The sequence below is a fragment of the Bos grunniens genome, chromosome 18, assembly GCF_055505025.1.
Source record: "Bos grunniens cultivar Pamir isolate PY7600 chromosome 18, Bosgru_T2T1.0, whole genome shotgun sequence".
NCBI lineage: Eukaryota > Metazoa > Chordata > Mammalia > Artiodactyla > Bovidae > Bos > Bos grunniens.
This window is the reverse complement of record NC_141182.1, coordinates 1,581,348-1,606,290: the sequence shown is the minus strand read 5'-3', so window position 1 is coordinate 1,606,290 and position 24,943 is coordinate 1,581,348. Positions and strand designations below refer to the sequence as shown.

The following is a 24,943-nucleotide window of genomic DNA, read 5'->3' as shown; positions in this document are numbered from 1 at the left end:
GGGTGCAACCTAAGTGGGCACTGGGTGCCTTCCGAGGCTGCCGGGAGAGACCGTGGAGCTGCCCGAGGCCCCTGGCCCTTCTGGCTCCACATGCCAGAGCAGACTCCAGTCAAGGCCGCTGCCCCAGGAGAGAAGGCCCTGCAAGAGCCGGCAGGGAACCTTGGGGAGCGCCGGGGAGGGCAACATAGGCTGGGCTGGCTGGGCAAGGGCAGCCGCCTCTCCTGACCACCAAGGATGGGGTGGGGGCCACCTCGCTCCCTCCCAGCCTCCTTTCTCCCTGGCCCACCAGCCACTGCTCTGACTGACCAGCCGGCTGGAGGTGGAACTGGAGACAGGGTTCTGGGCAGCGCTGCAGGCCTGGGAGGGGAAAAGGGGTGGAGAGAGAAGGAAGTCTCCAGGAGTGCTCCCACGGGGAGTGCCAGGCCTCTCTCAGCTGAACTCATCTCTGCCTGACCGCAGCCTGCTCCTCCCCATGGGGCGCCCGCCTCTCGTTTGTCTGCACGCGCAACTGGATTGGCCTCTTTTCTCACCAGCTGAGAAAAGCCTGGGGCGAGGGGCTACAGCCCCCAGGACGGGGCAGTCAGGGCCTGCCCCCCCACATGTGCTTGAGGGTCTGCTGGGTGGATAGGCCAGGGTGAGGGGCTGCAGCCCCCAGGACAGGGCGATCAGGGCCCGCCCCCCAACACGTGCTTGAGGGTCTGCAGGGAGAACAGGCTGGGAGGCCTGTACCAGGAGGGATGGCGGGTGCTGGTCGGAGGTGAGGGGAGGGCTGGGAGCAGCCTGGTGTCAGGAGGAGGCACCCTTCGGGGCAAGGGGAGCAGGACTCCTCCTGCCTCCTGCTGAGGACCGCTGGCCTGGCCTCTGTTACAGAGATGCGGGCTCGCGCAGGAGGCTCACGTGAGCACCGCTGGCCCAGGGCAGGCAGATGCCGCCAGGAGCACCGGGTGTGCAGGGTCTGGCTGGGGGCGGGCAGCCAGCGAGCCGGCGCTGCAGATGTTCCTAAGTGAAACCTGATGTGGCGACAGGAGACTCTGCAGAATGCCGACAAACAGCCTCCCTGGGATGTTTTGGATCGAGCTCTGTGGCTGTGACGTGCGCGCGCCTCACATGTCAGGATAAAAATAGCTCTGGCCTCAATACACCACGCTACAGTTCAACAAAACCAGATGCGAGAGCGTCACTGCCCCGCCTGGGGGAGGCGGGGAAGGGCCCACGGATGCCCAGGGCAGGTCCAGCCGCCGCCTGGGGGCGGGGGCCTGCGGGGCAACACCTCTGGGCTGGTCCTGGCGGGAGCCTCACAGGCTCCAGGAGCCCACGGCCCAGCCCGCAATGGATGTGCCCTGAGGGCGGGGCTGGGATGGGGAGGCTGGTGAGGATTGAGAGCCTGCACTCAGAGGAAAGGGGCTGGGACGGGGGTCTCAGGGGGTGGGGAGCCCCCATGTCAGAGGGCCCAGCCCCCTCTGCAGTGCGAACCGATCTAACATGCAGTCGCTTTAGTCTCTGTGCAAAGGCCAGTGAGCCCTCTGCCCCGGGCAGTCCCCCAACTGCAGGAGGCTGTCCAGCTGCCTGCTTCAGAGCAAGAGAGAAGAGAAGGGGCACAGCAGGGCCTGGGAGCACCCCCGGCTGGTGGGGGGAGGGGGGCCGCAGGAAGGTGAAGGAAGTAGGCTCCTGGGCCAGCACTCTCCTCAACAGACAGGCTGACCCATGGGGAGGGTCCAGTGAACTGACATGGAGAAAGTGCCGAAAACACAGCCCAGACCCAAACAAGAGCTCAGCACATCAGAGTCACCGCTGTCTTCGGGAGCTGCCAGGGATGGCTTTCTGGGTTTCCTTTACAGTTTATCTCTGCATTTGGTCATACCAGGCTGGGCCATAAGCAATGAAACTGAATCAGAACACTCATCTTCGCCTACGTGTTTGGAGCTGGGAGCAGACAGCCTTGCGCGATGACTTGAGCAATTTCATCCCAAGAATGGGCCGGAAAGGAAGGTCAGGAAGGCTGGGTTTGGGGGCAAACATCCATCCCAGGGGACTTGGTCGCAGGTCACCACACGGCTGTGTGGGGCCCAGCTTCCTCCCCTCCCGCAGCAGGGCCTCGACCCGGAGCCCTCCTCCCTGCAGGCCTTTTCCTAGGAATCTGGCAGGGCTCCAGCCGTGTGGACCAAGCAGAGGAGGCACAAGCACTGCCAAGTCACAAGGGGACCCAACTGCGCTTTCATGTCATTTCACGGAAGCCCAACTTAGGGAGATGGAGCCCTCCACCAGCTTCCCTCAGGGCCACCCACCCGGGAAGCTCATGGTCTTCCTGAATGCCCCAGCGGCGGCCCCCTCCCCAGCCCAAGGCTCTGCTGAGGCCAGGAGTGAAAAGGGTTGGGCAGAAGGGAGACCACCCCCTCCACCCACACCGCTCTGCACCACGGTAGGGCTGTCCCTGCCAGGCCAGGCGAGAGCACTGTCCCTGGTGGGCAACGTGGCCTGCAGCCCCGGGCACCACTGTGCTGACGCCGAGGCCAGCACAGCAGCTGTCCAAGCAGGTGACGGCCCACCGACACACTTGGTCTGCACAGTCTGAGTTTACAGGCCCGACGTGCAGGCTCGGTGCCACTGGTCTCATCTTTGCTAGGCTCCCTGCCGCCTTAGTTTCCCGAATTCCCTTGGTAGGGGTGGCAGGGCGGGTGATCTGTCTTACAGAGACGCAGCCCTGCACCTGCAGGTTCTCAGAGCCGTGCCCTGGTGGGCCAGGGGAAGGCAGGTCCAAACCGGAAGACGGTCCACCTCGCAGCCTGTGTGTGACCAGCCGGAAGCGGACAGAAGAACCCCCCACGTGCAGAGACGCCGTGGGAGAAAGGACGGAATGCGTGTGTGTCTGCGGGTGCCCTCTGACCTGTGTCCTATGCCAGCATCCTCAGCGCCCACCTCCTGCCCTCCCCAAGGCGGCCGAGGTGGATGGCAACAGGGCATAGCCCTACTTCTGGTTACTGCCGTGAGCTTGACCTCTGAGAACCACAGCCTGCCTGACAGGCCTGCTGCCAGCCATGGACCATGTGCTGGGTGGATGCCCCCCACTGACAGGGCACGCTCGGCGCACGGTGCTGTGAAACCCCCACAGCGGGGAGTCTCATTGGCTGCGGGCACTTCCGTGGTGCTCTTTCCAGGATGGAATTTCTTCTCGTCTGGCACACTTAGCTGTTTTCTATGAATTCAGGGCGAGGCCCTGGCTGATGTGAGCCAGTCTGACAGCCTTGGGAGCTGGGGCAAGTCTTCATCACCTCGGCCTCCCTGGCGGCCCAGGCGTCTTGACAGGGCCAGAAGCTGGGGTGCAGAGCTCTTTGCCACCCAAGCCCCTCCAGCTCCCACTCCGAGCAGTGGAGGGCATGCTCCCGGAGTTCCCCAGGCCAGGCCCTGCAGCCTGGGGCTCCCACCCTGCCCCTCCAGGGCGGGCTGTGCACAGCTGCTTTTCGGCCCATGCCTCTACCAGCCAGGAAGTGCTTGTCATCTATGTCTCCATGCCCTTCTCTGTCCCTAGGAGGAGCAGATCAGACAGCCCTGGAGAGGGTGCGCGCCCCCTGCCCGGGGCTGTCACCACAGCCTCTCCCCGAGGACATGCGGTCTCAGTTTCCTGAGCAGGGAGTTCTGGGGGCCACCCCCACCCTCAGGAAACCTCCTCTCAGCTGCTGGCCCCGCTGCCTCTCAGTGAGCCCCCCACCCAGCCTCTAGCAGCCCTGCCACCTGTCCGGAGACTGCAGGTTGGCACCCAAGTGCTGATCTGGGGACCTAGCATGGAGAACAGAGGGGAGCACTCGCGTCCACAGGGGTCGCGCGGTCAGGAGGTCCACAGGAAGCAATGCGTGGGCCCGGAAACCACTGCATCCTGTGGAACCAGGGAAGGACGCTGGGCTGCTGCGAGAGCCCCTGACTCCTTCCTGCCTTCAGTCAGAAGCAGCTGGAAACAAGAGCAGCTGCAGGCGGAGCGTGCAGTGGTGACAGCCTGGGCCCTATGGGACACCCCTTGGCCGGGGCTTGACTTCAGGTGTCACTAGGGAGATGTCTTCCCTGGTGGCTCAGCTGGTAAAGAATCTGTCTGCAATGCGGGAGACCCGGGTTTGATCCCTGGGTTGGGAAGATCCCCTGGAGATGGGAAAGGCTACCCACTCCAGTATTCTAGCCTGGAGAATTCCACGGACTGTATAGTCAGTCCATGGGGTCACAAAGAGTGGGACACGACTGAGTGATTTTCATTCACTTTTTGATGCACAGGTCTTCTGGGATTGGCTGGCAGCCCTGGCCCCCACTTCCACTGAGCAGGTGCCCTCAGGGCCAAGTACTGGGACACCTCTGGGGACGGTGTGGTGGGGCTGTGGTGGAGAAGGCACCACTGAAAAGGCCCCAGATGTATCTGACTCTTGGCTTTTCCATCAGAGGAGGTCTAAGACCTCGTATCTGGATGTCAAGAGCCGCTCAGGGGACAGAGACACCTCAGGCAAACACCCAAGATTTGCTGGGTACGCTCCTTTCAAGCTGCCTCCGTGGGCATTTTCCAGGATTGTGTCACTGGAAGGCAGTGGCATCTGCTTGCGAGGGAGGACCCGGAGTCACACTGGCCCCAGGAGAAGAGCCACCTGGGCTGGAGGGACCCCGAGGTGGGGGCTCCAGGGGCGCCATGGCCAGCTTCACGTGCGAGGACTGCGCGGGAACACCCTGTCTGAGTTACCCACTCTCTGGCCTGGGCCGCCTGCCCTGTTACTTTCAGCTTCTCGACGACGTCTTCCACCCATGAGACCCAAGCTCTGCGCTCCCTGACTTCTGACCAGTGACGGCGCCCCAGGGGAAGAGACCATCACTGACTCGGATGGTTTCACATTCAGCCAGTGGCTCAAAGGGCCGAGAGTGGCAGGGAGATGAGGGAAAGGGCTGTGAGGGTCTCCTGCGAGGGTGGGGGCTGCTGCAGTGGGAGGCGGGAGGGTCAGGCTGCCTGCCGCCTGCAGAGCGGCACATCATTGGCCCTCACCCCCGGGAGCTCCCGGGCTCAGGAGGGTGGCCCACGTGCAGCCAGTCCTGGACAAGACTGAGCAGCGCCGCGCCCAGGGTTCCGGAGGCCACAACCATCCGGGAAGGGAAGACTCACCGGGTGTGTTCAGCAGGCCGGCTCTGCCGGGGGTGGGCGCCTGGAGCTCCGAGTGGCTGACCCGGAGGTCAGGGCCATCGAGGGGGCCTGGGTCATCCGTCTGGCCTGCAGGGGAAGAAGCAATTTCTGCCAGCACCTCCAGATCCTTTAGGATAACCTGGGGAGAGAAGAAGAGAATGATGGACAAGGACCCCCACCCTGCGCCATGACTGTGGACGGAGAGCTGCCTCCAGGGGCACCAGGCCGCTGAGGGCCGCCTGGATTACGGCTCTGAGTGCTCACAGACTGCTGCAAAGGATATGGACTCAGGAGAACAGAGGCAGACGGCAGGAAGTGGGGGAGAGAAGGCGGGGTCAAGTCTTCCAATGCTCACTGCTCTCTGGTCCCGGGCCCAGCCTGTGCAGTGGGGGCCCTGGGCTGGCCAGGCCTCGATGTCAACCAGCACTCAGCCAGATGCTGACCCTACCAGGGCAACAATGACCCACACCAGGTCCAGTGGGTTATTTCCCTATCGGGAAATATGCTTGGGGAGCCAGCACGCCTGAGAGGCCTGGCCTGTGAGACGTCCGCACCCTGAGTGGCCCTGTGAAGGAGGGGGAGGCCAGAGGAGGCAGCTGTCCCGGTTCTGAGCCGGAGGGGAGCCCTTGCCTGTCCTTGGTCTCGCCTACAGGCGCCTCCTCAAGGAGCCTGAGGCTCCACTTCAGAACTAGCTCTCGTCCATGAGCGGAGCTCAGTGCTCACAGTCCTGGCTTCACTCTCGACCCTGACATCAGTCGCCTGACTCTGGAACAGTGAACTCACCATGCCCGCATCCCCTGGCTTCTGCTGAGTGGCGCCTGCTGGGGGCCAGGCCCGCGCTGGCGGGAGGAGAGACAAGGCCACAGGGCCCTGGGCGTTGTCCCCATGGCCCAGGGGAGACAGGCGGCCCACAAGCTCTGCGACAGCACTGCCTACGCCCCCGGGACCAGCAGCATGGCCTGAGGGGGCTGCCGGGCCTCGGAAGTGCTGAGCCCAGGTCTGCCAGGGAACCGGGGGTTCAGGGAGGCACACAGAGCATTCTCTTAACCAGCAGAAGCTTTTCACGGATGCGGGACCAGACCCAGAGGCACATTCCTGGAACCCAAGCCGCAGCCCAGCCCCGGAGTGGGGTGTGCGGTGGGGGCGGACACCAGGCAGGGCAGGTCGTCAAGGACTGTCGCCCGGACACAGGGGCGGTCTGAGCGCGGCTTTGCGGTGGGCCGGGGGGCTCAGGCTCCTCCTGTGTGCCGTGGGGACTCGCCCTCGCCAGGGCGCTGTGCCGATCTCAGGAGTTGCTTCCTGCACAACTTCTACGCGGGGATCCTGGGGCCAAACCTGCTGGCGGCCCTGCATGGGGACAGGGCAGGGACAGCAGCACACATTCAGGCCTCCAGCCTCACCTCTGCATCAGGAGCATCTGCGTCACTCGTCTCCGCACGCCTCTTCCCCCCGCAGGGCCACACGGCCAGCAGAGCTGTGCTTCATATCCCGCATTGTCTCGTTTTATAAAGTTTCACGTCAACCCGCAAATTAATGCAAACCACACACTTCTACTGTACAATTACAGCCTGAAATGTTGTCTACAGGTTCCTTTAGTAATCCTAGCCACCCCTCTCGTGCCTACATATCAGAAGATTTGTCTCTGGTCCCCCGGGGGCTGAAGCCAACAGACAGGTCAGCTTGGAGCAAAACCGTGTACTTGTGTACACACACACTGTGGAAGCTCCCTAAGTGGGAGCTGGAGAACAGCAACACTGTCTCCTTCAGCCTCCAGAGCCAAGGACTGGAGAGGGGCTGCCAAGACGGAGGGCAAGGAATGGCGCGAAGAGGAGAGCGGGGAGCTGGTGGGGAGCCACTTCGGGGTTCTCAGTCCAGCCCATCAAGTTCAGCCACTGACCCTCCCCCAGCGGACCGGGAAAACCAGTCCACGCTGAACGAGGCTATGGGTAACCAGCATCCTGACGCAGGCCCAGGCCAGGCCTCTGCCTCTGCGTGGGGCGCCCCGGGGGCGGCAGTGGGGACCACGAGGAGCGGCCCTCCACTGGACCTGGCTCTGGTCTCTGTGCCGGCAAGGCTGTCAGCGCTCCTCGTCCCTGAAGACCTCACGGCCCTCGGAAGGACATGGTGGTCTCAGCGGCCTCGGTCACACTCAGGGCCGGGACACAAGGGGAGAAACGCCCCACGCGGCCTCAGGACACGCAGAGCCAGTCCCCCTGGCAGCGCGCAGGCCGGCTGGGCCCATGCCGGCGCTGGCCTGCGGTCCTGGCCCCGAGGATGGGAAAGGCTCACAGAAAGCGGGAGGAAGCCACGCCAATTAGTATGCGCTACACAGCTTTTCGCAGAATGAATATAAAACACTTGTGCTTTCTTTTTGTGTGAGAGAAAGAAGCGGGGAAGGAGAGGGAGGGAAAAAGGTTACAAGAAAGCAATATTCTGCAGGAGCAGGAGGGCCTGCGGTTACCACGGCAACGGGCTGGGGGGCGGGGGGAAGGCACATCAGCTGGTCCCTGAGCGAGCTGGCCACTGACAGAGAGAAAAGGTCAGCGGCAACTGGGGAAGAAAGCATCTGACAAAGCAGCTCCGGGAGGAAGGCGGCTGGGGTGAGGGGCACGGGGTGTCACACCCTCCATGGCTTGGGGAGCAAAGTGAGGAAGGCCTTCCTTCTAGGAGGCGACCGGACAGCAGTGAAGGGCACGTTCAGCATGGGAGGGGAGTCACTGTCTAGATGGGCCGCAACAGGCTGTCAGCCCCTGCCCTCCAGCGGGCCAAGGACAGTCTCCTGGACAGCAGCTGTTTCCACCCCTCATTGACTGGTGCATCCAGGCACTCTGTCCCCGCAGTGTGTCCAAAGACCAGCCCTGGAAAACCCCTTGCTGCGGGAGGTGCCCTTCTGTCTCCTGGAAATGCTCCTGCCTGCCCCTTCACCACCTCGGGACCAGGGGAGACCCAGAGCTTGGCAAGGCTAAGCCCGCAGGCCTGTCCTCTCCTCCCACCCAGACCTCTGGACACGGAGTCCCAGGCGAGGCACCCGGCCGCTGCAGAGCTGGGCAGGAAACGGAAGATGGATGGTTCTGGAGAGCTTCTGCCAAGGGATGGCTGGAAAAACCTTCCATTTCTCTACCCACATGTCTCTGAGAAACAGTCCAGAGTCTGGCTAGGCCCCTGATCAGCTGACCAGGCCCCAGATGTCAACAGGCTCAACCTTCCAGTCCCACAAGCAGGGAAGGAACTCCCTGGGATGGGCCCTCTGCAGTCCTGGCCAGCAAGAAGCCGCACGAGTTTCCGAGGGCTGCGTCGGGGCTGGCGGGGAAGGGAACGCAGGCTGGAAGCCCAAGGCCGAGGTCTGCGGGCACCGCCCAGGCCTAGCTGATGCCTCTGCCCAGAACAGGGCAGCTGCAGGGCCATAGCTGAGATCCCGGGAAGGTTGGATTACTCCTTATTCTTGGGGAGCGGAGCTGAGTGCAAACGAAGGCTGGAAGCCCAAGGCCGGGCCTGCACGGGAAGCCTTGTGGCCTCCTGCCTCCTTCCGCACAGGAGCCTGTCCCCTTCCTTCACAAGGGCTGCAGCCCAGGGGATCAGGCCTCTCATGCCCCAATGCCTGGTGGACTCATCTGGAGAACCCAGTCCAGGAGGCCGGGCCGCCGGCCCAGGAGGGGCGCCCAGGGAGCCGGGAGTCGGGGGGAGATCAGCCCCGGCCTGGCCTGAGGGGGCAGTGTTCCCAGAATAGCTTCCCACTAAGGGGGTGGGCGCAGGCCGGGCCCAGCACCCCGGGGAGGCGGCCCGCAGCCCTGCCTTCTACACGACCGGAGCAGCTCTGCCAACAAGACTCCCAGATCTGGGGGTGGGAGCAAGGGCACTGCTCAGCCTTAGGCCTATTTTCCCACTGAGGAAACTACCCTGATTAAACCCTTGTACGCCTCGGTAAAGCGAAAAACAACTTGAATAAAAGGAACAAGAATTCCGTTGGTTTGTTGCCTGACTTTGAACGCACGCCCTTAGGAAAACCCTCAGGAGCGGTTTTCTTTTCTTTTTCTTCTGTTCAAGTGGACTCAGAAGTCCTTCCAAGGCGCCAGTTCCGTGCCATACTGCCAAAGGCCAGCACCTGACGCTTATTAAGTTCCTCGGTGACAGCAAGTGTGGGTTCTGGCAGCTGGAACCGACCAGCCGCCGCCCCGGAGGGCAGAGGGGGACGAGGCCAGCCCGGGTGAGCTGGCGTGGAGACAGGCCCCCCAACTTCCCAGGGTGAGACGGCGTGGAGACAGGCCCCCCAACTTCCCGGGGTGAGACAGGCCCCCAACTTCCTGGGGTGAGCCGGCTTGGAGACAGGCCCCCCTTGCCTCCCACCCCAGGGCTTCCTGTCGAAGCCCTCGCTCACTCGCAGCTCTGACTGGCAGGTGCCCCTGCAGGAGATGAACTCTCCCTGTGAGCGGGCAGGGACTGGAGGGGCCTCCGCGCGGGGCAGCCTGGGGCAGCGCGGGCACCGTTACAGCTCGGTCACCAGGCGACGGGCTGATGGGCCGCTGTCTCCAGGGCCGGGCCCGCGACGACCAGGACACCAGCATGGCCTCCCGCCCGCCACCGGGTCTCTGCTCAACCCCAGCCCCATGTGAGTCCTACTCAGCTCTGTCGAAGTGGGCAGGCCCAGGCCCCCACGAACAAGGAAGAGGGCAGAACGGGCCCCAGTGCGCTCTGCTGCCACGTGCCCGCCTCCTGCTTACGCACGCACTCACGAAACACGTCTGGGGGTACCGGCTGCTGCAGTGACACAGACAGGGACCTGGCCAGCCCGGAGGGGCAGAGGAGTGGGTGGTGTACTGACCTTCAGGGATTCACGGGGCATCAGGCCGAGATCCCGACCTAGTTCCCTCACTTTTCTGAGCCGGTTTCTGCTTGGTGAGGGGTGGACACAGCAGAGCGCACGCCTGAAGGGCTGCTGTGGAGATGGTGAGGCCTGGTGTGGGCTGGGAGCCGAGCGAGCACCCAGCACACTCCTGCCCGCAGCATCTCTAGCAGCTCCCTGCCCCGGCGGTGGGTTTTGCAAACTGCCAACAGGAAGACGTGAAGGAAACGCAACCAACTCTGCTTTGGCTATCTCCGAAGGAGGAAAAACGGACACACGTCCTGGGAGAGATCTTGGCTGCTGCCGATGTCCCAAGTGAGGCGGGGTGGGGTGTGCATGTGAAAAAAAGGGCCCTTGGCGATGGCAGAGAGAGAGGGCGCTGGAACTGACAGACAGGGGCCTGGCCCCCAGGCTCCCGACAGGAACTGGGGCGGGTCCACACCGAGGTTCTCAGTCAGAGACGAGCATCAGTCACTGGGGGCCTGTGGGAAACCCAGGCCACAAGGCCCCACCAGAGAGAGCAGTTTACGGAGGTCCAGGCTGCAGCCCAAGCAGCTGGGTGTTGAAGAGCTCCCGGGGATTTGGGGGCGGCCCTGGCGTGTGTGGCTCTATTGGGGCACTCTGTAGGGTTGGTGGATGCGGCCTTTCTAGGTGAGACGCCTGATCACTTGAGTCAGGGAGAGACGCGCTGGGGAAGGTGGCTGGCTCCTCCCGGGAGCCCCAGCCCTGTCCAGGGGAAGGTGGTTCCTACCCCCTCCCCTTTGTGACTCCTCTCTGGGCCCTACTTTTCCTGCTTTGGGAAATAAGCCACCCCTCTGGGGAGCCTTCTGCCCTGAGCTCCAGTTATGGTGCAGCTCTGGGTCCTCACCTTCCCATCAATGGAGGAAATTCAGACAGAGATAAAGACTGAAAACCCTCCCAGCACAAACCTGTCTTCCTAGAGCAGGTAATGGGAGCCAACGGGGGGTACTGAGGGCCCCTCCTCACCCCAAGGAGGTGCCTCCCCGCGCAATGCTGGGCCTGAGACCGCAGGGCCCAGTCCGTGCACGGTAGCAGTCCTCTGCCAAGGGCTCCTCGGTGCTGACGGCTGGGGCCTCTGCTGGGCTGCGGGGCTAGGAGCCCCCGTCCCTGGGGCATGTGGCTGCAGGCCTGGTCTCTTCTTGCTGGCCACAGGTCCTCTCCCTGCTCATCTGTCCCTGCCCCTCATTTTCTCTCCCAAGCCCTGCAGGAAGCTGCGGGGTCCACCTGGGAGAGCAGAGGACCAGCCCCGAGGCCTGTGGCGGGAGGGCCCGCACATCCTCACCTGGCCATCGAGCGGCAGCCCGGCTCACCCCTCCACGTGGGGCGGGCCCTCCGCAGTCGGAACCAAGCTCTTGGCCGCCACTGTCTTGCCCTTCGGTGCTCCGGGCTGGCACCCGACCTGACCGTACAGAAACATTCAGAGTTGAAGCGCGGGCTGGCGGGGTTGTTTCTGTTTGTTTTGGAGAGTGGACGGAATGAAAATGGAGCAAAGAAAAAACAGGCAAGGATACGAGGAGGAAAAACAAGCCCCATTCTCACGGAAGACTGTCCACTTTTGAGCAGGCCGCATCAGCATTCCGGGCAGTGGAGTCAGGACCACACAGGCAGGGCTGGAAGGGACTTAACACGATCCAGCCTGACCGCGTCTTAGGGAGGAAGACGGAGGTGACATGTGACTGGTTCCAAACTGGGAAAAGAGTACGTCAAGGCTGTATATTGTCACCCTGCCTATTTAACTTATATGCAGAGTACATCGTGAGAAACGCCGGGCTGAATGAAGCACAAGCTGGAATCAAGACTGCAGGGAGAAATATCAATAACCTCAGATATGCAGATGACACTACCCTTATAGCAAAAAGCAAAGAGGAACTAAAGAACCTCTTGATAAAAGTGAAAGAGGAGAGTGAAAAAGTTGGCTTAAAACCCAACATTCAGAAAACTAAGATCATGGCATCCGGTCTCATCACTTCATGGCAAATAGATGGGGAAACAATGAAAACAGTGACAGACTTTATTTTCTTGGGCTCCAAAATCACTGGAAAATCCCATGGATGGAGGAGCCTGGAAGGCTGCAGTCCATGGGGTCACTGAGGGTCGGGCACAACTGAGCGACTTCACTTTCACTTTTCACTTTCACTTTTCACTTTCATGCATTGGAGAACGAAATGGCAACCCACTCCAGTGTTCTTGCCTGGAGAATCCCAGGGACGGCGGAGCCTGGTGGGCTGCCATCTATGGGGTCGCAGAGAGTCGGACACGACTGAAGCAGTAGCAAAATCACTGCAGATGGTGATTGCAGCCATGAAATTAAGACACTTACTCCTTGGAAGAAAAGCTATGACCAACCCAGATAACATACTAAAAAGCAGAGACATTACTTTGCCGACAAAGGTCCGTCTAGCCAAGGCTATGGTTTTTCCAGTAGTCACGTATGGATGTGAGAGTTGGACCTTAAAGAAAGATGACTGCCGAAGAATGGATGCTTTTGAACTGTGGTGTTGGAGAAGACTCTTGAGAGTCCCTTGGACTCCAAGGAGATCCAACCAGTCCATCCTAAAGGAGGTCAGTTCTGGGTGTTCACCGGAAGGACTGATGTTGAAGCTGAAACTCCAATACTTTGGCCACGTGATGTGAAGAGCTGACTCATCTGAAAAGACCCTGATGCTGGGAAAGACTGAAGGCGGGAGGAGAAGGGGATGACAGAGGATGAGATGGTTGGATGGCATCACTGACTCAACAGATATGAGTTTGAGTAAGCTCCCGGAGTTGGTGATGGACAGGGAAGCGTAGCATGCTGCAGTCCATGAGGTTGCAAAGAGTCGGACACCACTGAGCTACAGAACTGAACAGAGCCTGAGCACGTTCCGGGGAGGAGAGCAGAGGTGGGGAGGTGACTCAGCCTTACCATACAGTGGGGGCAGCATGGGGCAGAGGTTGTCCCGCTCTCCACTGGGCAGCTGCCACACCACCCTCGGCCGTCCCTGGCACAGCTCACTGCTTTGGGGTGGGGCCCGGGGGGCTCAGCAGACCTGGGGCAGCCCGGGGGGCAGGTCAGAGCCAAGTGCATCCAGCCTGGATAGAGCAGTACCCCTCCCTGCAGCACTCTCACTGAGGTGAGTGACGGCAGACCTCGTGTGGGGTTTAGATGATCTGGGATCTGACAGACCCAGCTTCCAAGGCTGGCTCCTGGCAAGTTATCCCCCTCATGCCTGAGCTTCCTCTCATGTCAAACGGAGGATAATGAAACTACTCCTGGAACACCAGGCAGATTCCTGAAGACAAAGGGTACGATGCACCCTGACCAGGGCCGTGACTCCATAAACTGGTTTCCGCCTCTCCTTCTCCCAGACACGGGGTTCAGCACATAGCACCCCCAAGGTTTCCGAAGGAAGCCAGCGCGAGGGGTGTCAGGCCACTCCCGCTTCTCTAAGCTGCTCTCAGATGAAGGCAACAAGGGGAAGCCCTTGTTTCTGGGGCGGACATGGAGGGACAGTCCATTTACAGCAGCAGGCCTTCCCTCCTGGGGGCACGATTTGCCCCTAAAGAATCTGAGGGTGATGGACAGGTTGTTAGGAAGGGCCAGGCTCAGACGGGGAGTCTTCCTCGGCCTCCTGAAACAGCAGTCGGCGGGGCACATGGAGACACCCTGCCTCCCGACCTCCATGCAGGTCAGAGCAGTCAGGCTCCCGGCCCAGGTCCCTGGGGAGGAGGGGCACCTGACCATCCTTCCAGACCTCTTCTGAAACTTAAGACTTTTTTTTTTATCCTATATATTTTTGTTTAAAATAGATCCTCGATTTTTAGAGCAGTTTCAGGTTTGCAGCAATACTGAGCAGAAGGTAACAGAGGTTTCGCATGCACTCCCGGCCCCGCACGCGCACAGCCTCCCCCTCACAGGTCTTCCTCACCATGGCAGTGCGCCTGTTACAGTCAGTGTGCCTGTACCGAGACACATATCCTCTGAAGCCCACAGCTGACGCCAGGGTTTGCTCTGGGCATGTGTGTGATGACGCGTACCTGCCGTGACCCGCAGAGGATCTGAAATGCAGTGGGGAGGCAGCTGTGCTTGAGGCCGGGGTGGGGATGGGAACCACCAAGGCCCCTCCGGGTTGGCCACGCCACAGGAAACGTGGAAAGGACCTGTCTGTCGTCCGGGGGCTCATGGGCAGAGCCTGCCCGGGCAGCTGCGGGCTCGGGAGGTGGCCGATGCTGGCACCTTTGGGCAGGGAAAGAGCGGCCCCGCCTCCCGCGGGTCCTGCAGGAAGCACTGCGGATGTGCCTCGCCTTCCAGACTGTGGGATCAGGGTTGCATTTTCACTTAAAAACAAGTCATTGGATCGCTAGCTGATGAGAGAATTTCTACTCCAGTGCCAAGAATATTAATTTGACACTTGCAAAATTCTTTCTGACAAAAGGGATTTTCAGATCAAGGCTGCGAGGAGCAGGCGGTACTGAGGGAGCAGCCACTTATCCTGAATTAGGAGAAGCAAAGACAACCGAGGATCCCAGAGGGGTGTGGACTGCCGAGCCGTCCCTGGAAGGGGCAGGGGAGGCGGGCAGAGAAACAAGGGCCTGAGACACCCGTGAGGCCACATGCCCGGGGGCTGGGGAACGTGGCGGCGGAGCTGGGGCTCTGAGGCTCGGCCTCTCCCTGCGCCTAGCTCCTGCATCACGGACACCTGGTACACTCTGTCCCCCGGGGCCGGCGCCTCTCCCCATACCGCAAACCTGATGGGTATGCGGGCTTATCATCTTCACACTGGGAGAGGAAAACATGTGCGGCATAGACCACAGATGGGATGTCCCGGATAAACAGAGCTGTAAATCAATGGAAAAGTGGACGACGGGTCAGGGTGCCGAGGGAGAGCTTTTTCCAAAGCCCCACAGCCCTCTCCACACCAGACTAGACAGTCTTCTCGAGAACATGCGCAACAAGAGAAAAAGGCCAGATGATGGGGATGATGATATGATGACTAAGCACAAGCTTGGGGGCCACACATGGTAAACACAGGTCCGGAGGCTCAGCGACTGAGCGCTCTGGGGACAGACAGACTTGGTTTTGGCCCCACCATCCCCTAGTCGGGTGCCAGCTACTCACCTCCCCAGCCTTACTTCCTGAATTGCCAAATGGAAATAATAACAGTATTCTCCCGCAGAAGAACTATTGAGGGTTCTCTGGACACTACAGGGAAGGTGTCTAAACACATTCCCTGACACTGGGATGACTTCAGACAAGTTGGCAGTTATTAAAGGGCTAACCCAGGCGTTGAGGCACCTAGGCTGAGTGTACGGCCCTACGTGGGTAGGCTGTGGTTACGTTCTATTAGCGAGGGGCCTCCCCCCACTCCGCTCTGGCTGCGGGCCGATCTGACTCAATGGGTTTTCAGGGTCTCGCACCTCCGGATCTCCAATCTGAGATGAGGGCCGTGCCTGAAAATAACTGGGGAAACCTAGCAGAGGGCACTTTCTGGATGCCCTGGAACGGAAGCTCGCACCAGGAGAAGAGGAACTTTGTCTTGTTCATGGCTGCATTTCCATTGCCAAGTACCCAGGATGCCCACAAGGTCATCGGATTCAGCAGGGGCTACTTAGGGACAGGATTCTGTAGAAGAACCAGGACATGGCAGATCACGACTCAGCAGCAATATGGGTTCTCAAGTCCCTCCCCGGGAGGGTGATGGGAGGCGGGGATGCTGAACTGCTGCTAACCGCAGCCCTGCCTGCCCGCCCCGCCCCCGGCAACTGTCCCCAAGAGCAGCGGTAGCCTCCTCCCCGCCGGAGGCCCACAAGATGCGCCCCAAAACCCGACGACATCTGGCATCTCAGCAAATCGAGTTTCCACAGCCGGAACCTGAACAGAGCTGTTTAATGGACTGTGTCTCCTCCGGCTCCCTTTAAATGCACACGCACACAAAAACCAACCGTGGGTGAAGAAGGCTGGATGGGACTAAACAACTCAATTTAAAGGACTGAAAACTCAGCTGCTTCCACTAACGTCCTGGGGAAGGAACCAATCAGCAAAGTTCTTCTCTCCCTTTCTGTACTGAAATGAGGGCTGTGAGTGTGCAGTGAGTCAGTTCTAATTCATGCAGAACCAGGCCATGGCCACCTGGGCCTTGCACTGCAACGGCACGGGGGGAGGCAGGGTTTGTGTGTATGTGGGTGTGTGGGCCTTGCATTGCAGCGGGGCGGTGGGGGGAGGCGGTGTGTGTGTGTGTGTGTGTGTGCGCGTATGGGTACTGGTGGACAGGCGGGAGGGGACCTGAGCAGAGGCCCAGACCATCTGCTCTGAGTTTTCAGGAAATGCGAAGGACCTGATGGGACCTGGAGGCAGACACTTGCCTGTCTGAATCTCTCTGTGGCCCAGGGTCAGGGAGCAAAGTCAGGCTGCAGGCTGGCTGCCCAGGACTCCACACAAGCCAGGGGCCAGCCCAGGAGAGACCGAGGCACCTCCTGCACGGGAAGCAATGGGCCGGGTCCCACTCCCTTCTTCCCCAGCTCCTGTTCCCTCCTGCTTGGCGCTGGGAGGTCTGCAGATGTGAGCGCCTACTGCCTCATGGGGCCCAGAGGAGGGCAGGCGAGGGGTGGGTCAGGGCCCGGGCCACCAGCATCCAGCATGAAGCCTGGAGCGGGCATGGGCGGAGGGCAGGGATGCCCCCCAGGCAGAAGGCGATGCCCGGCTGCAAGCCCCACCCCTCGGCCGGGAGGCGGGGCGTCTGACCAAGAAGGTCCCCGAGCAGGACACTGCTGGCATGGTGCGGGGAGGCTCAGGGTGCAGCCCTTGCCCACCCCACTCTGGGGTCTCCACACTTGGGGCGCTGCCTGAGACGGGGCCAGCCTCTCCCTTTAGCTTGCAGTGACCCACAACAAAAGCGAAGACTCAGGGTTCAAGTTCAAACTGGAGGCCAGGAAGGAGTCCAGCTGAAAGGAATCACAAGTGATGCTCTGAGGGCTCGGCTGCTGCCCGGCACAGCGCTTGGCGTGTTTGGAGACATTTCTCACACCCCTCCGCGCTGTCACTACCCCACTGGATGGAGAAAGGAAACCGAGACGCAGGGTTTCCTGTCGCCCCTCCCCACGGCCTCCCGGGGACCAGGGGCTCCCTGCCGGACCGGCTTCCTCGCCACCGAAACCCGGCGCTCATCAGAAGGGCCTGCAGAGCAAGAGCCTTTACTCTTGAGAGGACAGGAGACACAGCTTTCTCCCTGACGGCCGCTCCTCACCACACAGGAGCAACAGGGCCACTTTAGGGGTGCTGGCTTAAGAGAACAGCAGCAAAATAAGCCCCTCCGAGCTACACCGTGCCCTCAGCAGGGGAGGCTGGCGGCCAGGGCCCGGAGGAGGATGGGGACCTACCTCGTCAGACTCGTCCGACAGCGTCTGCAGGAGCACAGGGAACAGGCTGTCCGTGTGCCGCGACATCTGTGGAGAGGGGCTGTGTGAGTGCCCACGCCACCCGGGCCCACGGCAGGGGCCTCCCACCCAGGACTGTGCCACGCTCCTGCCGCTCAGGGCTTCCCCAGGACGGGAACGACCAGGACCCTGCCAGGCGTGGGCAGGCCCTGCAGACCACCCCGGAGCGCTGCCCCAGCCCGAGGGCTCACCTTGCGGGGGGTCTTGATGTACAGGTGGTAGAGCCACTTGAGGACGGCGATCCTGGTCATCATGCCGATGGCCGTGTCGCTGAGGTGGCAGTTCAGCACCTGCACGATCCCGTCCAGGTGGAGGGTGACCGGGGCCCTCTCCGCGCTGCGGGCGAGACCAGGAGGGAGCGGGGCTGAGGCCCACTCCCCAGCCGCGCCTCGGCCCTGCACCCCCCACATGGGGCGCCCGGGTGCTGCTCTGCCAGGCGGGAGCGCAGACACCCTCGCTGCGGCAGGAGGGCCAGTCCGCTGGGCAGCCACCCGCGGCCCCCCTTCTACCAGCGGGCTGCGCCAGAGAAGGTGCAGAAGGGCGGACACCTCTGATGTCAAGAAGCTCAGGACCAGTGGACCTCACGGCTGAAAGGCAGTTCAGTGCCCTCAGCGCATTACGTCCAGAGCCTGTCGATGAAACAAAACCTCCCTGTCCAAAGAGTCCAGGGAAAGGCCCCAGGGACACCCCTAAGTAACACAGACCCTGCCCCAGGCACCTGAAGCCCACTTCTCCAACGAGGACCCGTGGCGCTTCACCTGGTCACACACAGGGCCCTCGGCACAGCGGCTGGCCTGGGCGAGGGGCCTTCAGAGCTGCCTCTGAAGTTGTTAATGTTCTCATTTGAGGCAGGAAGGGGTGTCAGGCTCAGCCTGTAGACTGGAACTTGCTCAGAATGCCTGTGCTCTAGGACGGGGTACAGGCTCCCTGCTCCCCTGGCCCGAAGCCTTGCTGGTCTCCAGGCAGAGAAAAGTCTCATCAAGCAGCCCCAGGAAGGCTGGGTGCCGCCAGAACAGACCCAAGTGGGGCCCCCAGACACAGGCCGGGGCTCTCCGGGATGGGGCTGGCGAGGACAGGGGGCCTTAGGGTGTCGGGAGGGGCTCCCTTCCCCTCTGACGCAGGACACCATCGCCTGTCTGTACAAAACGGTCTTCCGTGGTATTTCCAGATTGCTCAATTATTCATTTGCGTCAGGAACTCAATGCCTGTGTTTTCCCAATTTGCCTGCAGCCTCTCTGAAGCTCGTTTGATGTGAACTCCTAAAGGGCAGGGTTCTGAGCTCTGTTAAGTGCTAAATGGAAGTGCTATTTAACATGGTTTGATGATTCCCCATGGAGCTCATTTTGGGGGCACAAGCGGGCACTTCTAGCCTCTGGTGGCCTGGGGGCTGGGTGTGTGAGGGATGCCGCCCAGCAGACCAAGCTTTGGGGAGGGGCTGCTGCTGAGGCTCCCCAAGAGCCATGTGGCCGCAAGTGCTGGGGTCTTCCGAGGACAGCCAAGCATCTGGGTTCTTCAGCAGCCTGGACAGGTGGGGAAATTCACGCACAGACAAGTCCAGGGTGGCAAAGGCGGGCTCCCAGACAGTCTCAGCCACCCAGGAACCCGCTGCTCTTCACCTCTCTCTCTTTCTCACTGTCTATTAGAAATATAATGCAAGTCACGTATGGAATTTTATGGTTTTTGGTTTTATATTAAAAAGTATAAAGAAACAGGGGAAACTACATTTAACAATATATTTTAAGTAACCCAACATACCCAAGGGCTTCCCAGGTGGTACAGTGGTAAAGAATCTGCCTGCCAATGCAGGGGTGCAGCAGACCAGGTTCAATCCCTGGGTCGGGAAGGTCCTCCGGAGGAGAAAACGACAACCCATTCCAGTATTCCTACCTGGGAAATCCCACGGACAGAGGAGCCTGGAGGGCTACAGTCTATGGGGTTGCAAAGAGTCGGATGCAACTGAGTGGCTGAGCATCCACTCATGCAATATGCCCCAAGTGTCATTTCAACACGTGATCAATATAAAAGTCAACACAGAGGTTAGTAACAGACTGCGTCACACTCTTCGCAGTGTCCTGAGTCTTTTAACCCACGTGTCTCCCGCCCTCAGCGTCCTTGGCTCAGACTGGCCACGGCGTGCACAGTGGTCACAAGGGGCAGAGGCGCCCAGTGTGGACGGCACAGCTCGGCAGTGGCCATCCAGGGCTGCCCATGCATTTCGTCTTCTCTAACAATTTCCTGACGTCCCTCTCCCTGTCTGATCTTCCGGTCCTGCTTTGCCCCATCGCACTAGCCTCCTCCTGGGCTCCTCCTGGCACGCTCTGTAAGCTCTCCTTGGGTGGGCAGGATCCCACGGCTGGAGACACTACAGACACCTTCCTGGAGCCCAAGGTCTTAATGAAATGAGTTCGGAAAGCAGTGGGGAATGACCGGAAGCCCCTTCCTGACCCCATGAGCCGAGGGCCCCTGGGAATCCCTCTCCATAGCAGGAGCTGCCACGAGGGCCGTAAACCTGGCAGGTCACTGCCGCTTCTTGGCTGAAACAGCCCTCGGGGGGAGGCCTGGAGGGTCCTTGGGACCTGGCACAGGGGGTGGGAGGCAGTGCCGAACCCAGCTCCCAGCTCCACCTGCAGTCCAGGCCCCGTAGGGTGTACGAACCTTGGGAGTTAGGCTCTAACACTGAGCAGGGAGGACAGTGGTGGCGCTGGAAACAACGAGCACTCAGGTTCTGGGTAAGCACCCTGTGCTGGACTCCGTGCTGAGCTATGTGCCCGCACAGCCCTGCTTATGTCCCCCCAGGGCCCTGTGCCTGCAGCCGTGTGACTCCCAGTCTGAAGACGAGGCAATCAGAGCATGGAGGCACTAAGTAACCCGGGCACACCACGCGCCTGTGAAGTGGAGCCGGCAGTTTGAACGTGGCGTCTGAGTCCAGGGTGGCCCTGCCCACCGCACGGCTCTGCCTCCTAACGCGCTGCACTCAAGCACTCCGGCACCATTGTTTCCCAGGGAAGGGGACACCGAGGAAGCTGCTGCTCATCTCTGGGGGTGCGGTGGGCCAAATCCCAGTGGCCCCCGGAAGCCAGGCTAGACAGTTTCTCGGGCAGCCGGGCTCCTTAACTGACAACAATTCCGAGGTGCTGCGGACCAGCTAAGCGTGTCTTACCGAGCACAGACACTGAAGGCCAGCCTGTGACTGGCGCTGCCCTGGGGCCAGACACAGAAGGAAGGATGTCACGGAACCGGCGTGAGAGCGGGCAGCACCCTGGGTGCCCAAAGCGGCCCTCCCCAGACACGGGGTACCCCAGATGGACGGTGAGGTGGGCGTTGGCTTCAACCAGCCAACAGGCCCCCGGTCACGTGAAGCAGTCCCTTTGGTGCACAGATGGGACACTACAGGACCTGCCTGAGGCCAGGAGGCCTGGCGTGTCCCTCCCTCAGCCGGGGATGCTCTCCCGGGCTCCCACGTCCCTTGGCTGGCTGGAGGTGAAGGGCACGGGAGGCTGAACAGCCCAGGGTGCCGGGGACAGGGAGAGCGGACGATCCTGCCTCCGAGGGGCCGCTCTCAGCTACCCCGCTGGGGGGGGGGGGCCGGCTGCACTGTCTGGGCTTGGCGTGTGCTCCATGCGAAGCTGGGGCTCTGGAAGCTGGGCTCTTCCTAGCGTGGCACGCTGCGCCCGGTGCTCAGCTCCTGAGTGCTTGCTGGTCTGGAGCCAGAGGTGTGCACCCTCCACCCTGGCTCACCCTACCCAGAGAACGGAACGGAGCTCACTCACAGCTTAGAACACATTTCTGTACCAGTTTCAGAGAGTCTAGTTACTCCTGGCGGCTTGTGAGTTATTTCATGGTGTCTGCAAAACCCTATTCTTACTGTATACTTTCTCATAAAGCATCTCATAACGAAGATCATACGTGTACATGTACTATGACTTCCAAATGCGTGGTGCTACTGTGACTATTAAAATACTGACTTCAGGAGTAAGGGTTCTGATATTACTAATACATCCTGATAAAGCCCAGCGCTTCTCCGTGGGAAGCAGCACTTTATTTCTGTAACATCTAACCCTTTATGGCACTCCTATGTTACAGCTCTAATCAAATTAGAACAAAAGTCTAAAAAAGGAACTGTTTCTGAATTCAGAGCTGTTCTTTTTTTTTTTTTAATAAAAGATCTTTATCACATCTTTCAGTCAGCAGGTACTAAAAGTTGGGAAGCATTGATTTCTAGATCTTTCTGCTTGCCTGCTGTAGCCAGCTATACCAGGAGACCTATACTGAATGCCCCCGATGACACTGGTCCTCTAAAACCACATCTAGTCTCGTGTACAGGGACAGAGCCCAGAGCTTTCACCAGACTGTCACCTCGCTGACCATGTCCGCCAGGCGGGGATGCTCCTCTGTCACGGGAGGGGTCCCCACCGGGCCACTACCCTCAGTGGGCCTGGATGCGGTGGGAGCGGCCTGCCTGTGCAGGCAGTGCCCGGGGTGAGCGTGCGTCAGAACCCTGCAGCCCGAGTTACGCTTCCCGGGGACCCTGTGAAAGGCCAGCTTCAGGCAGCACCAACCGGCAGAGCAGGCACCCCAGCCTCCGTCCTCGGCTGCTGCCTCCAGTGGGAGGGGCCGGGATCAGGTTTCCAGCTCTGGGGCCACCCCCTCTCTGGCATAGCCAGTGACTCAGATTGGCAGCTGCCACGAGGAAACCTCCGTCGGAGGGAAACAAAGTGCCAGATAGCGTGTTCTCTGTTGGCTTTTTAATTTCAAAGGCTGGTTCAGCACTTGCTGCTGAACGACGGGTATAAAGCAAGGCTTGGTTCCAGCCAGGGGTTCCCGGCCACAGCGCAGGAGTCAGGGCCTCCTCTGGGCAGACGAACTGCCGTCTCCCCAGTGAGGAGGGGGAGCCGTGCCCCCTGCATGGGGCCGTCAGTCACGGCCGATCTCTGGTCCTCCTGGACCGCCCCCTCCCTGTGGCCTAGACAGATTAGTGACGAGGCTGCGCCAGGCCTTCCTGCCGCCAGCTTTGCCCCTCACCTGCATCTGTCCTCTCTCACACTGCTGGAGGGGCCTTAAGACCACACGGCCCTCCCTGCCAGGGCCCTCCGATTCCCAGAGCGGATCCTCCGCAGGGCGGGCAAGCCTGCCTGCATCTCCATCGAGACCTCTCCCCTGAGTTCCAGCATCCCACATCCACACCAACCTCCTGACCCGCTCCGGCGGGATGCCCAGAGCTGCCCTGAACTCTCCTCTCGACGGGCCCACTCACACCCATTCCTCCTCCTGCTCAGCTTGGGAAACGAAACCAGGATGCCCTGAGCTGGCTCAACCCCGAATCTAGAAGTCCCCTCTCCTCATTCCCCACTCCCCACTCCATTCCATCCGTTGGCTAATTCTGTCAATTCTACCTTCAAAACATCTCCAGCCTATCAACTTTCTCCATATCCTGCCGCCTCTTCAGTTTGAGCCTCCGCCTTGTCTAAACGGACGTGGCAGTGACCCTGACTGGTCTGCGCCCACCTCAGACCCTCCTAAATCCAGTTTCTGCAGCAGCCCCGACCTCCCGTCCCTCCTCAGCCCTGACGTGGAAACAGCACTGCTACTGAGCTTGTGGGGTCTAAACGTAAACATCGGCAGAACCCGCCGATGCGACACAGTGCGGGGCATGGCCGGGCCCAGGAAGGCCTCCCTGAGTGCTCGAGGTTGGCAGCTGGTGCTCCAGCGGGCCTCAGCGGGGCACCAGCGCTGGCCCTAACGCCCTCGGAGCCCCCGCACAACCGTCACCACCCTTTCCCGTAACTTCCTGCTTACGTCTCTGCCCCCACACTGGAAAACCTCAAACTCGGGGACCACGTCTTTTTCTTGGAAACTGCAGGGTTGAACACAGGCTCTGGATGTGTGACAACTAAAAACAAATAAATGAATGGTGCTCGTTGGCTTGCTCCAACAATGTGGGAGAGATCCTAGGAAGAGTCCATATTTACAGTCAGTACTCTGAAAACACCCCCAAGGTCCTGAGAAAGTCAGTGAGAAAACGATGTAAACGGAGAGAAGAGCCTCAGGGTCTACGGAGAAGAGTCTCCTGGGGATGAGTATACGTTTTCTCTCGTGAGTGACCTGTGCCCCAGGGCCCACGCTCAGGGTTGGATTCAGAGAGAAGAACCCCCTACAGGAGGACCTCCACCCACTCCAGCCCCGTAGCCAGCTGTGCCAGACAAAGCGGGGCCGAGGGCCAGTCCAGGGGCTCAGGCTGGGACAGGGTGGTAACAGTCCCTCCCCGGACCATTATCCGCCGGCAGAGCGCGCAGCGGCTGCCCAGGGATCGTCATCCGCCTGCAGAGCTCAGAGCGGCTGCCCGGGGCGGCCATCTCCCTGCCTGGCCTGCACTGCCCCCGCGTGGAAGGCAGCGCCACTGCAGCCAGCCTGGGAGGACAGCTCGCGCACCCCTGCCTGTGCACGCTCCGGCTCAATCACAGGGTGTGCTCTGAGCTCCTTGAATAGGCTTCCTCAGACAGCTGCATCGGCCACACATTATCCTGGACAAGCAAACAGGGCTGAGCAAAAGCGCCTGCAAGGTCCCCCTGTGGTCACCATGTGTGACCTACACTCTTATTGTTGTCTAGTCTCTTAAGTCCTATCTGACTCTTTGTGACCCCATGGACTGTATCCTGCCAGGCTCCTCTGTCCATGGGATTTCCCAGGCAAGAATACTGGAGTGGGTTGCCCTTTCCTTTCCCAGGGGAGCTTCCTGACCCAGGGCTTGAAGCTGGGTCTCCTGCACTGGCAGGCGGATTCTTTACCTTGAGTCACCTAGAGCTACACTTTTATACCTTGTATTTACTGATCTCTCACAGCCTCCAATACTTCCCAAGAGGCAATATGTCCCCCAGAACCAGGTGGGGTGGGCTCTTTAGTGTCCTCTGGACTCCCTCATCAGACAGTCTGTGTCCCGCAAGTGCTGGCCCTGAGCACAGTCAGCCTCAGGGTTTGCTGCGGTCTCCTGTGCCCAGAAAAGATGTAGGCCGCTAGCTCTCCACAAACAGCTCTGGCCGTAACAAACCACTTACCTGGCTGGAGTGAAGACACTGATGCCGCTACTGAAGCTAGAGTCGCAAGAACCATCAGGCCCTCCTGGGGAGAGAGAGAGGGATGAGGCGCCACAATAAAGGTCACTGGGGCCTTGGGAAGAACCAGGCCCGTTCACAAGGACACATAGGGTCTAGTCTCCCACACCTTGATTCTGGCTCTTGGAGAGGAATGTGGCTTTGGGGCCCTGAAGACCCAATGCCTGGTGGTTCCCTGAAGCTTCTGGATGGTATGCGTGCTTGTAGGTTCTCAGGCACAGTGACCTCACAAGCAGGGGCTATCAGTGCTGAACACATTTGGGAAATCTCAGAAGGGGCTGCTGGCTAAAGGGCAACAGATGTTAAAAGTGACTTCTTGAACACTCAACATCACAAGCCGCCAGGGAGACGTAAATCAAAACTGCAATGAGATGCCATTTCACACCCATTAAATAAAAGACATATTGATAGCAAGTG

General features: G+C 60.4%; 1 protein-coding gene across 3 annotated transcripts in view; it reads right to left on the bottom strand.

Annotated features, from left to right (window-relative positions):
* The window catches only part of VAC14 (VAC14 component of PIKFYVE complex), a 76,442-nt gene that overhangs the window by 36,777 nt on the left and 14,722 nt on the right, over nt 1-24,943 (bottom strand). For 2 of the 3 annotated variants that reach the window (XM_086349784.1, XM_086349785.1), the window contains exons 10-13: nt 24,470-24,533; nt 17,609-17,753; nt 17,361-17,426; nt 5,126-5,282 (exon numbers count right to left, since the gene is read on the bottom strand). In XM_086349784.1, the coding sequence (XP_086205910.1) occupies nt 5,126-5,282; nt 17,361-17,426; nt 17,609-17,753; nt 24,470-24,533 (432 nt within the window). Of the gene's footprint in view, nt 1-5,125; nt 5,283-15,851; nt 16,926-17,360; nt 17,427-17,608; nt 17,754-24,469; nt 24,534-24,943 lie in introns of those variants that run through there. The other variant, XM_086349786.1, reaches the window with a different exon arrangement.